This window comes from Elgaria multicarinata, chromosome 1, assembly GCF_023053635.1.
Source record: "Elgaria multicarinata webbii isolate HBS135686 ecotype San Diego chromosome 1, rElgMul1.1.pri, whole genome shotgun sequence".
Lineage (NCBI taxonomy): Eukaryota > Metazoa > Chordata > Lepidosauria > Squamata > Anguidae > Elgaria > Elgaria multicarinata.
The window spans coordinates 170,452,861-170,466,646 of NC_086171.1; the positions used below are offsets into that span (position 1 = coordinate 170,452,861).

The window sequence follows — 13,786 nt, forward strand, 5'->3', positions numbered from 1 at the left end:
TCCACCTTTTTTCCTGCAGATGTCAGCAGGTGAGACTTTCACTAAAAAAGCATCTCCATGTCAACTAAAGGTTCAGATAACGAACTTGTGACTTTTGTGTAGTCATCAAAGGCACAGGAGCCCTCCCAGAAGCAAGTTGGCAACTTTAATTTCACCTGCAAATATATGTGCCAATGAATCTATTACAAGGACTGGCTAGAAGACAGGCTGTCCAGTGGCACAAAAAGTTGGGCTGAATGCAAAATTTCCTTGACCTTTTAGGTTGGATAGTTGTCTAAGATCTCCAGATCTGAAAGGCCTTATTATAGCCGCTGCAGGACCTAGCACAGGATAATAATTTTGGAACTTGAAGCTTTGTTCTTGTTTTAAAATGTAATTTACTGTGACCTAGAGTGTCATCAGATGAGTGTTTTATTGCACACTCATTACTCCCCGCTTACAGATGTTCGCAGATCCTTTTGATGGCATTGCCCACTTCCCATGCGTCTCCTGCTCCTTCTTGCCTCTTTTCCATCACAAAATAGACCCCTTTAAATCCAATTTTCTTTGGAAGCAAAATGTGCTGCCATTTCCTGCTGTGTGCAGGAAAAGCAGTGAAATAAAAATGGCCCCTCAATGGGCCACTTGGTCATCGTTTACTTCCTCAGTCTTCCCCTGTGTGAAGGAAGAAGTATTGTGGGACAGAAGAAGGGTGGGGGAAGCGATGGTAAGCAAGCAATTTAAAGTTCCTAGATTGTATGTTAGGGGGAAAAAGCAGCTATATGGGATTTTATTTGCCTGCTCATAAGCCTAGGAAATCTTAGGGTATTTTTAGATGTGAGGTCTAATATGCACCTCTGAGCCTGGCATGTGAAAGTTGTTCATGTGGAATAGAATGCAAAATAAACAATGAGTGATCAATGTAACCCAAGTTGGTTTTATAATCTTATTAGAAACCACTTTATGTCAAAACACTTTTAAATTTCATTATGTGAAAACAACCTTACAGATTTGTTCTTGCAGATGTAGAGGTTTGTGTTTATAGCCTGAAGCTAACTGTGTTTACTCAGAAGGAAGTCCAATCGATTTCAATGGGACTTGCTTCCAGGGCTGCAGCAGAATGTACCTGCCTTCAGTAGCTGGGCTAGTGGCAATCATTGGACATTCACATGTGTTCGGCTGTTGCAATCTCTTTAACCCCTCAACTGTTGTTTAATATGTGAGCTCAAGTCCAGGTGCAACATTCTTGATTATGAATCCTCATGGCTCACTAATTTCTGCAGAAGCAAACAAAAATAAAATAAAAAATAAATCTCCATCATGAGTAGCAGCAAGGACCCAGGACCCAGGGTTGTATTTCCTTTAGAAAGCACACACACAAAAACACGCTAATTGAATTTGGATTTTTTTTAGAAAAGCAAGGTGTCTCATGCTGTGAAAAAAGCTAAAAATGGTTCCTCACAAATTCTCTCAGTGCAGATGTACCAATGGATCCTAGTTTTGCCTGCAACAGCCACTGTTGTTTCTAACAACACTGACTCAGCACATCACCCTGTTTGTGTTTCTTCATCCTGAACTGCAGAATTACCTGCTGCTATTCCACATACACAGCAGTATAAACTGGTAGCAACATCCATCTCTCTGCTGGAGATAATCCCCAGCTCACTATTGTAAGCATGGATGCCATGGACCCACACTCAAAGCCTGTGTTAAGAACATTAGAACATAAGAAGTGCCCTGATGCTGGATCAGACCAAGGGTCCATCTAGTCCAGCACTCTGTTCACACAGTGGCCAGCCAGCCATCGGCCAGGAACGAACAAGCAGGACATTGTGCAACAGCACCCTCCCACCCATGTTCCCCACTGGTGCACCCAGGCTTACCGGGTTTAGACAACATGCTAACCCACCATGAGTCACATTCAGGAGTGACCCATGAGGGGTTAGCGTGTTGTGTGGGAAGTGTCATTGGACAGAATGAAGCCTCTGAGATTGGAGCGCTCTTTCATCTGGGGTTCCCATCCTTGGGATTGCAACCTTAGAGTCTGAATTTGATGGTCTTTTCCACTTTCCTCTATTTTGTCTGTTTTGAAATCATCCAGTATAGTTTCCTGCTCATTGCTAAAAAGCAACCTGTACCAAAATGTTTCATTTTCTTAAGGCCTCTCTCCGAAGAGTTGTCTCTTTAAATGGGAGCAGAAAAGAAAGTACAGAAACTGTGACAAGCAGGTTAACAGCAAAGAAGACATGTAGAACACTTCACCAAGGAACTAAACACAACTCTTAATGGAATTATATTTGAGGTTGGTTTCATTATTTAGTAATTCTCTCTAATTTACAATTAACAAAATTAGCAGCTCTGATGAATATTTAGGCTTTCTCTCCCCATAACAGATTATTATTATTATTATTATTATTATTATTATTATTATTATTATTATTATTATTTATTTATTTATTTATTTATATAGCACCATCAATGTACATGGTGCTGTACAGAGTAAAACAGTAAATAGCAAGACCCTGCCGCATAGGCTTACAATCTAATAAAATCATAGTAGAACAATAAGGAGGGGAAGAGAATGCAAACAGGCACTGGGTAGGGTAAACAGGCGCAGGGTAGGGTAAAACTAACAGTATAAAGTCCGAACAACATCAAATTTTAAAAGCTTTAGGAAAAAGAAAAGTTTTTAGCTGAGCTTTAAAAGCTGCGATTGAACTTGTAGTTCTCAAATGTTCTGGAAGAGCGTTCCAGGCGTAAGGGGCAGCAGAAGGAAATGGACGAAGCCGAGCAAGGGAAGTAGAGACCCTTGGGCAGGCGAGAAACATGGCATCAGAGGAGCGAAGAGCACGAGCGGCGCAATAGTGTGAGATGAGAGAGGAGAGATAGGAAGGAGCTAGACCGTGAAAAGCTTTGAAGGTCAACAGGAGAAGTTTATATTGGATTCTGAAGTGGATTGGAAGCCAATGAAGAGATTTCAGAAGTGGAGTTACATGGTCAGAGCGGCGAGCCAAGAAGATGATCTTCGCGGCAGATGAGTTTGAGGCATCCCTGCTGGATCTCTACTTGAATGCCTCATGTGTAACTCATTCCACTAAAGATAAGGTTCCCTTGCAAAAACAATTATCCAGTCTAAATTTCAAATGGGGCAGCATACTTGAGAAAGATCCCCTCATGCTCCTCACAGCTGGGTCTGGCTCCTTTTTCTGGTTTAACAAAAAAACTATAGACAGCAATGTTGCTCCATTGTCGTGTGTGTGTGTGTGTGTGTGTGTGTGTGTGTGCGATTACAAGAAGTAGTATCAAATGAAGGTTATGAAATGGTGAGATAACTTTTGAGGTTCATAGAACTCTTCCTCTGGCTTGATGTTAAACAACATTAAAGTGGAAGAGGGGAGAGAAAAGGATATTGTTGGTAAAGGGCTCAGGGCACAATAATCTGCAATATGCAAGTCTTGATGATAATCAAGGTAGCCCTTTGTAGTGCCCTGTACCATTATTTATTGCCTGAAATAGCCTAAGGGCTTCTCAGTGAGGAAGAGCTAGGTTTAAAATAGTGTCAGGGGTCCCACTGAAACAGGGCCTGCTCCTTTTCCCTCTGTGTGAATAGAGCTCATATGATATACAGGGAAAGGAAGGGATCAGTTGTAAGAGAACATTTATGCAGTTCAAAAATTCAAGTTAGGCAAAAGTTGGTAGGATACAAAAAGTGACTCATAACAATGTGAAAAGTAAAGTGATTAGTCCAGTGCTCTAGAACCCAAGATTCTTTTCCCCCTGCAAAGACATTCCCTGCAGACCCCACTGCTAATCTCCAAGAGTATTCACCAAGGTTTCCTGGCAAGTCATGTGAAATTGTGGTCAATGCTATGATAAAATTCTGTGATGCCAGAAAAAGTTTTTAAAAGGTTCCTTATTAGGCCAAGTTTACATGAAACATTTGTGTCTGAAAGTAGGATGGCAACACAGCAGCCAGTCTGGTCCCCAGTGGGAAAAAACCCCTTTAAGCAATTTAAAGATCTTGCAAATACAATAAGACAATTCTCATTATTGAACTTCAAGAAGAGAGAATTTTTCTATCAAAATTTATCATTGTAATGAGAAGTCAGCCATATATTGACCTCAAAGAGGCACATGTGGAAGTATGACTTACCAGCTCATCCAAGATCTCTCTTCCAAGATGCTCTCTGTGTCCTTATTTATATCAAAGGTCAGCCATCCTCTACGTCTCCACCACCATGTACTCCCACATGTATGCTTTTATCCTCCGCACTCACACAGTCCTCCAATCAAAAGAGCTGTTCACTCAGGGAATCTTGGTAGACAAACTGAAAGCTCCAAGAGTGATCCTACTAATACAGAAGGCTATGCTGTGGCTTCTTTCAAGACAGGAGAAGAATTCTCTGCCTTCAGGGGAGAAATGCTTTTAGCTTTTGACCCACTTGCCTCTAGTCTGCAGATGAGGCAGAAAATCCCACAAGCATTTCTCCCCATCCTGGGAAGTAAAAATTCAGTAACAATATCTAACAATTTACTGCCCTTTCATGATACCCAAAATCTGATGCCTGAAGCAGCCACGTCACTCTGCCTAATCGTTGGGCTGACCCCAGCTGTGGGGCAGCCAACGAGAAAGCCTGTCTGCCACGACCTTGGATTCCTACGTTTGAGCACAGACAGAATAAAACACATGTTTGGTAGTTCTAAGATAGCACAATGGGCACTGGGGATGCAGGGTTCTAAAGGAGATGGAGATCTGTTGTAGCTAAAATCTATGGAGGGCTGAGGAGCCATTGTAGTCACTAGGGCATTGCTGTAGTGTGGTCTGTAGTAGGACATGGACTGAATTCACCAACTTGGTGAACTGCTAATTACATGGGCCTTAAAACAGATTCTTCTCCCAGGTCTGGAAAGTGAGGATCAAGCTCTCTGGCCACTAAGCAACTGCAAACATACCCTCTGTCATGTGGCTATGGCAAATTCTTGTTATTAAACATTCACAACCCATCCTATAGGGGAATGTGTCTGTCACTATCACTGTTTCAGAAGAAAGGATGGGTAATACTCTGGGGCCTAATCTACACCAAACAGGATATTGCACTATGAAAGCGGTATATAAAAGGCAGGAGCCACACTACTGCTTTATAACCGTATGGGCCCATTGATACATATACCATATACCACTTTCATAGTGCTATATCATGCTTGGTGTGGCTCCTGCCTTTTATATACCACTTTCATACCTCTTTCATAGTGCAATAGCCTGCTTGGTGTAGGTTAGGCCTGGGTTTATAGTTAATGAATGAACAGCATCTCACAATCACTGGAAGCTACAGCATAAATCTTTTTGCTTTGGGGTTCTGTTCCCTCCCTCCGCCCCCAAGATATGTAAAAAATCACTATGAAACATGATCAGAAAATATTAACTATTCCTACTGAAGGACAAACATACAAAATGGGTGCCACCTCAATACTTTTTGTACTGGGTACATCTCAAAAACTGGTTACTAGGAGACACAATGGAAGCTCTTTTGTGTTTGGCACCTTCAAAATTATTTCTTTCTTTGATGAGTACATGCTAACTTAGATTTAGAAAACCAGGTACCTTGTTCTAGCTTCTAAAAACCAGTTCTCAAAGAGTTCAACTTCTCAAAGAAATATGCAGTGCAATCTAGAGTCTTTGTGATGATACCTTCATCTCCTGCCATGCACACAGCACTAGAGAAATTATTCAGTATTACAGAGTCAAGAGCGATAGCCACTAAAATGCTTAACAGAATCAGTGAACCCAAGAGCAAGGCTTCATGGCTGCGACCTCTTTTGTATTTTCTCATCTCTGACAGGAGTGGAATGCAGTCGATGTGTTGCAGATTCTGGGTTATTTACATGGTGTTGGCTCCTGTAAGCAACAGACTCTAGTGGACTGCAAAGGCTATAAATTTCCATCATAATCATTTTGGTGTTGCCAGGTACAATCTGGTTGCTTTTTTTTTTCCTTCAGAAGGACAGTTTATCACACTCATAAACTGGTTCAGAGCAAGGGCCATGCCGACAGTAAATATCAGAGAATTGAAGTGCTGACACAGCTTGGGAAGCAGTGACTCAGCTACCAAGTCTCTGGTTTAGAAGGAGTTCATCACTTTCCATTTTTCCTGCACTCACAGCTGAAATGAGTTTCAACCATCATCGGTATCTCCAAGAAACTGCTGGCTAGACTGTTCAGTGCAATTCATCGGCTTTGTAAGCTGGCATGCTCAGGCAATCTTGTCTAAGTGGGACTGAGCTGGCTGAAGTGTGAGTACAGCGGCGGAAGTGCTTTGTGGATCACCACCCATATCTATTCTCCAAGGGTGTAAGATAAATGTGATAAATGAGAGGCGTTGAGAACAATGCCTGGGATAACTGAGATGTGTACTTTATGAATTCAGTGTGGAGGGATCACTAAGAAGTGCAGGGAATTTATAAGAGATGCTTCACAGAAAACAAACACAGATAAATTGTGGCTGATCTTGAGAAAAATAAGAGAGAAGAAAGCAATAGTACCATGCTAAGAAATAATCTGCTATCCAGTTGACTTCTTAGTAGGACAATGGACTGGATCCAGATTTGGTCATGCTTAGTGTAGTCGCACTGAAATCAATGGGGTTTGAGTCAGTCAATGCTGACTTGTCCCATTGATTTCAATGGGTCTATTCTAAGCATGACTAAGGCCATAGCTAGACCTAAAGTTTATCCCTGGATCATCCAGGGGTCAAACCTGTTCATCTAGGTGACACACAGGGGATCCAGTGCTCAGGCAGGGGCGAACCCTGGATGATCCCAGGATAAACCTGAGGTCTAGCTGTGGCCTCAGTCTCAATCCAGCCCAATAATTATACAGTGAGTACAATCCATTTCCAATAGAATCATGGCCTTCAATAAAATGGGAATCATCCCCAATGTAAGTAATATAAACTGAACCTACGAAAATTTGAAAAATTTTTGAGCAGCCAAGTGAGTAGTGAATAGATCAAACTTGAGAACCCTTGGACACCCATCATAATACCGTTATTATGTATGACAACTTCTGAGAAACTTTTTCTTCCCCCACTTCTTGATATATGGCACAGAAAGAACACTAGACTGGTGTATGAGTGCATGTGTGGGTGAGGTTTAAGATCAGGAATCTAACATTTGAGTCATTCTTGTTACATCCAGATATTCCAAATGCCAAGCCCAATGAGTCCTTAAATGGTAGGTTTGCGAGTATATCACAGAAGTCTTATAAATGAGTTGCCAAACTAATAATTACTACAAAGGATCTCAAATTTCCTACATTTGTAAATAAAAAGAAACAAAGTCTCAAAATACTTTCAATTTTTAAAAAATACTTCCTTCCTGCTTTCTATGGGATATTAACAACATTCAAAAGTGTCACATGGAGCAGGACTTTGGCCATGACTATCTTTTCTAACCTTAACAAATAGTGGGTCAATATGTACAAATTGCTCATCGACATGGCTGGATGGATAGAACAGAAATGGAATAAAGCAGTGTCCTGAACTTCCTTGAACACAGTCCGCTTGCAGTGTACTTTGCTTCCAATCCTGTATATTACAATCTTGCAGTTTCACTGCCTCTTAAAACATACACACTTGAAATCCAGAAAAACAAAACAACAAAATACCTTCTATACAAAGGTAGCCTACTGCCAAACATATGGAGAGGAATGAATGGATGAGTCTTCTGCTCAATGAGATGGGCTTTGCTAGCAGATTGAAGTCCAAATCCCCAAACCATATTTCATTCATAGTGCTCTGTCCAATTTCCATTTCTTGAAAACAATAGTGTACCAATGAGAAGGAAAACTCCTCCTCCCCTGGTGCACAGACAGTTGTCTCTGCCCAGACCTCAATAAAAATAAAGCCTCCATTGGCACTATCCATACCAGAAGCGAACGTTAAGAAAAAGGAACAGTTTAGAATATGCAGTGCTTTCTCGCTGCAAATAGAGCTAAGTGTAAAAGCTGCAGTGAGGTGGAAGAGCAATGCTTACCTGTTTTTCTGACATGACATAGAGGTAATTATGATCTGTGGAGAAGGCCATGTCACGAAGGATAGGACTCCCGTCTTTGAAAATTGGCACCATTTCATACTGAATTCCACCATGAGGAGGCCCATCTGCTCGAATCTGGAGTAAAGATAGACATACTATGGGTTAAGTCACTGTCATTAAATGCCAGGAAAAATACAGACAGATATTAACTAAGGGGCTATACAATGGAATCTAAAGTCAAGGCCAGTTTGATACCCAGTATGTCAGAATGGCATTGAGACATAAGAGTACTATGAAGAATTAGGGCATTTTCACAAGTGACATTTGGAATGCCCTTTAGTCTTCAATGGATCCCTTTTTACATCATCAAAAATATACATGGACTGACTACATGAGCCATTTCTACACCAGCCTGAAAATTTGGGCTGGTTACGGCTGAGTTCCTGTGCATTCAAAGGAGAGACTAGAATGGGTTTTCCCAGGGATAAGTACTGTCTGGGAAAACCCAGGTTTTCCTGCAGTCTTGGGATCGTCCCGAGACTGCAGGAGGTGTGGCTGATGGTCCCAGCTTCTTCCCTCCTCCCTGCAAGTAGTGGGGATCAGTAGAGGAAAGGAACCAGTCCGGGAGGAATCAGGGGTTGGTGGGGGGGAGAGTGGGGTTGGGCCTTTTTTAAAAAACAAAAACAAAACCCAAATAAACAAACTTACACTTAGTTGGAGCACACGTGCACTCATCTTTTTTTAAAAAAAAAGGTGGGCGCCACACCCTCCTTCCTCCCAGGATGTCATGCCCGCATGTGCCTGCATGTGGACTAAAGGGAGGATCTCGCAATCAGGATATTGCAAGAACCTCCCCCTCCCTCTACTCCTCCCTCTACATGGCCCTTTCTATGGTGTAGAAAGGGCCATGGAGAACAGGATTATACCCACTGTCTTTGTCCAGATATCCATGTGTTCATTGGCTTTCTGTTCACACAGCCAAAAAGCATATCAATTTTTCCTTTTGCTTAGTCTCGCTACATGATTGGAGATACTATTTTTCTGATCCAGTCAAACTTGTATGCATGCCGGCTCAATGCAAACATTAATAGGTGATAGTTGAGGCATGGGACGGCAGATCTCATCCCCTCCCTACTTTTAACATGTTAATTCTTTGTCCAGTCAGACCTAGTGAAAAAGCTATTGTTTGATAACTGTGGCCCTTTTCTTTGAATTAGAATATGGAAATTCAAATGTATTTCTTTTTTTTCATTTATAAAGACACCCTTAATTCTTCAAGCTCTTAGAAATAGAAGGTGGAGAAGCTGATTTGTTGGCTGTATAGATGTTAAAAATGGGAACAAAACAGGGAAGGGGGAAGCCCTCATTCTTTAATCCAATCCCACCTACCCCAGTTATTTCACATCTAAACTCGTTCTAAACATTGATTCCTAAGCAATGAATCCAAGAATTTCCACATTTCTCTCATTACTGCTTTGCACCTTCACAGTGTGTGTGTGTGTGTGTGTGTGTGTGTGTGTGTGTGTGTGTGTATTCCATCTTTGAAAGTAAAAATGTTATATGGTAACTTTTGCTTTCTCCCCATTCTAATAAGAACCAGAAAGGGAACCCAAAGCACCAATGCACCTCTGAGCCTGTTTCCTTCCAAAATGACAGGTAATGTTTTCAAAAGCATCAAAGTGAGCCAAGGCATCTTAAATTTCAGCATCCAAATAGGAAAAGGAAAAACAGTGTTTTGTTTTGTTTTAATTTTATAGTAATACACAGTGCATGTGAGTGACACAACAACCCTTATGTCAGAGTTGGTAATTACGTATAAAATTGCAGCTTAGGTTGATAATAGAAATTTGAAGAATTACTTTTCAAAGACAGATTGTACAAACCAATAATCCAATGTTATGATGAGACAAGGGCCTGGCTTTCATTGAGGAGGTAAATCTGTGTCTGGGCTAGGACCACTTCTAAGGTGGCCATTTTATGCATCACCACAAGAATCATAGAACTGTATCATAGAATAGTAGAGCTGGAAGGAGCTTATAAGGCCATTGAGTCCACCACCATCACCCCGAAAATTCACATAACGTTAGCATATGCTAATTTACATGTATGAACGCAAATTCAGGAGTCATTACTATAATTAAATTAAAATATAATACATATTGCCAGAGTGACGAAAACCATAATAAGGTGAGCTGTGTGCCTGATCATTCAGTTGTCCAAGTGCTAACTATTGATGGGCAACTTGAAAGACCTGACTCTCCCTTATTATACTCCTTCGTCTTTAAATTGGACTTGGACTGAATAATCCTTCAAATAGAGGAGGCCTTCAGATAGATGAGTATACTCTGTAATGTAGAAAATACGTTAATCCTACCTACTTCAGGCTTCAGGTGGAGGAATCACATGATTGAATGTTTGTCCATACTTAAATAAAATACCTGAACATGGAGAAACACATCAGGGGAGGAGTGCTTACTTACTTTGCTCCATAACATCTACTTTTCTATGCAGACGGGTCTTTTTAATGAAGGAGCATTCAAGCATGTGAACTCTGTGCCTAGAGTCTCACACTGAACAGCCCTGACATAAGTTGACTCATCCAGCAAGGACACATCCTTTGTCTTAAATGAAAATGAGATTTATTGGTTGACACCAATATTGTCAGGCGATCCAATTTCAGCAGAAGATTTTTTTGGGTGTGTGTGTTATTACAGGCAGCAAATAGTCATCTATGCATGCATGCATGTATGTATTTATAAATTGCCTTTTGGCCCAATAGGGCCCCCAAGGAGACTTATAATTAAAACTTACAGCAATTTACTTTATTATGATATTTATGACATCATGAGGAATGCCATTTGTATTTTCTGCATCAAACACCAGGGCAAAATATCTGATCTAGATTCTAAAATCATATAAAACATCACACATCTCATAACCACCAAAAATTGGCTGATACCAGCAAAGAAAGCATAGCTCTCAGTAGATAAGCAAATGAAGTGAGTACTTGGCTAGTGCCATATGAAGGCTTCCTGGCCTCTTGGTATTGGTGATAGTTGAGGGTTGATTATGCAAATTCCTCTTCCTGCAGGAAAACTCTGCTCAGATTGTAATGGACCCCACTGCACGCAGCGGGAAGACAACTGTGTGAGCTGATCCCAGGCTCTTTCCAAATGTTAATAATTGATGGCCTTGGGGAAGAGAGGGGGAGGGATAAACAAACAATTTACATTGTATTTTCCCTACAAGGATTTGCATACTTGAGTAGCCATTTGATTACAACACGGTGTCTACATAACACCAGGCTACAAACATTGGCAACTATCTGGTTGGGAGATTAGACCAGCCCTGGAAACCAACAGCTCTATGAATCTGCCTGATGGCCCAGTGGCACTTACTGACAGAGATTCTGTTACTTGCTGGCCAAAAAACTGCTGTGCGTGAAGGGGTGCTTCAAAGCACATGCATGTGCTGCCATGCTAGGAAGATGTGATGGTGACTGAGCAATGGGGTTTGGGGGGGGGAGTTCATCGCAAAGGAGCCATCTGCTGCAACTCCATGTCTGCCTGTTGTTCATCGTCCCATCTTGCTGCTCATTGACTCAAATTCTGATTATTGTGCTAGTGCTGAAGCATGAAAAGGCCATTTTAGTAGGGTGACCATATGACCGGATTTGCCCGGATTTGCCCGGGTTTTTGATGGCAAATCCGGGAGGGGGAGGGGAAATCTGGATTTGTTTTTCTTCCAGAGAGCAACTCTAATGGGAACTAACAAAAATGCTTATAACTCCGTCATTTTTTAAGATAAAGACATGAAACTTGGCACAATGGTAACTCTTAGGAAGGGCTTTAGTCATACCAAATATGAAACAGATCCGTTCATCCATTGATTTTTAAGGAATTTTTTAAAAATTGAGGGTTTAAAATTATCATTTTTAAAAACGTCATTTTTAAAGACAAAGAGATGAAACTTCGCCCCATGATAGGATTTAGGTAGAGCTTTAGCCACACCAAATTTGAAACAGATCCGTCCATCCATTGATTTTTTAGGATTTTTTTTAAAATTGAGGTTTTAAAATTATTATTTTTAAAACTGTAATTTTTAAAGATAAAGAGCTGAAAGTTGGCACCATGATAGCTTTTAGTTAGAGCTTTAGCCATACCAAATTTGAAACAGATATGTTAATCCATTGATTTTTAGGAATTTTTTTAAATTTGAGGGTTTAATTTTTTAAAAATATATATGTTATTTTTAAAGATAAGGAGATGAAACTTGGCACTATGATTGCTCTTAACAAGGACTTTAGCTATGCCAAGTTTGAAACAGATCTGTCCATCCATTGAGTTTTAGGATTTTTTAAAAAGTTTGAGTTTTTAAAATTATTTTTTAAAAATGACATTTTTAAATATAAAGGGCTGAAAGTTGGCACCATGATAGCTCTTAAGGAGAGATTTGTCCATGCCAAGTTTGAATCAGATCTGTTAATCCATTGTTTTTTTTAGGATTTTTTTAAAAAGTTCAAAGTTTTAAAATTATTGTGTTTTAAAACTACTGGAGCCATATCCTTCAAACTCAGGTTGTCAAACCTCCTCTTTTGGTGGAGACAGAGGCCGCTGGTAGTGGAGTTTTTTTTAAAAAAACAAGAGTCACCAGATGCAACCAAGTCATAAGCTGTTGTCCTACCCACCCCCCAGCCACAGGGTACAAGTGCACAGCCTGGATGGACTGTTGGGAGACTTTGGCAGAGAGAGAGGGGGTGGGAGATTATTTGAGGCTGGAAATGTTGGCAAGCTGGCATAAGGCAGAGAGAGGCTGAAGGCAACCTAGATGCACCTATAGCTTGGCCCTGAGGCTGGCTTGCCACACAGAGTGTTTTAAGAGTGCATCAAAGTTGTGCAGGAGGAGAGGAGGTGGCTGGTGGCAGAAGTTTTTAAAGCACTGGGCAAAAGGTGGGAAATAATAATAATAATAATAATAATAATAATAATAATAATAATGTAAGAGTCACCAGACATGACCAAGCAATAACCTGCAATAAGCAATATCCCAAGTCACAAGTGTGCAGCCTAGCTGGACCATTGGGAGACTTCGGGGGAGAGAGAGAGAGAGAGAGAGAGATTGTTTGAGGCTGGAGGCTTTGGTTTGTCTGCAATGACTTAGAGTGAGAGACAACAGAGGCTGCACAGACAACCCAGAGACATCTATTGTAACGTAGCCCCATGGTGCTGGCATGGAACGCAGGGCATTAGGAAGAGGGTCTCAGAGTTGCATGTTTGTGCAGGAAGTAGAGAGGAGTTCAAAGTCTGGATGTGCCAAGTGGTGCCAACACACAAGCCTTGAGAAGCTAATGTATATAAGTGAGAAGTGTTCACTGCCACAACACCCACCCTAATGTTAGAGTAGAGAAACTTGCGACAATTATGCACAAGCTTTTTTAAAAAATTGAAATTAAAAAACCCAGCCATCCAGCCGGCCAGTAGCAAACCCTGTTAACAACAACAGCAGCTTGCAATGAGTGAAGATACAGTCAGAAAAGATATTTGAGGGAAGGGGAGAATGTAACACACAGAGTATAGCAAAAGCTTCCAAGTACAGCAAAACCTACGAAAGTAGGAGTGAGTGAAGTTAATTTCAGATACATTGAATCTCTCACTTGTTCTTTATTTCAGTGATTTTAACATTAAGATGTTATGTAGAACAGATTTGTCTTAAATGTGTGCTGTAAAATCAGACATGTGACCAAGGCTATGTTCGGGTGGGCATGCCCCCTTGGTGC

At 40.9% G+C, this 13,786-nt stretch overlaps 1 protein-coding gene across 2 annotated transcripts in view; it reads right to left on the bottom strand.

Moving 5' to 3' along the window:
- Window positions 1-13,786, bottom strand: part of PLXNA2 (plexin A2) — a 498,241-nt gene that overhangs the window by 290,054 nt on the left and 194,401 nt on the right. For both annotated transcript variants that reach the window (XM_063142969.1, XM_063142979.1), the window contains exon 4: window positions 8,011-8,145. In XM_063142969.1, the coding sequence (XP_062999039.1) occupies window positions 8,011-8,145 (135 nt within the window). The remainder of the gene's footprint in view (window positions 1-8,010; window positions 8,146-13,786) is intronic.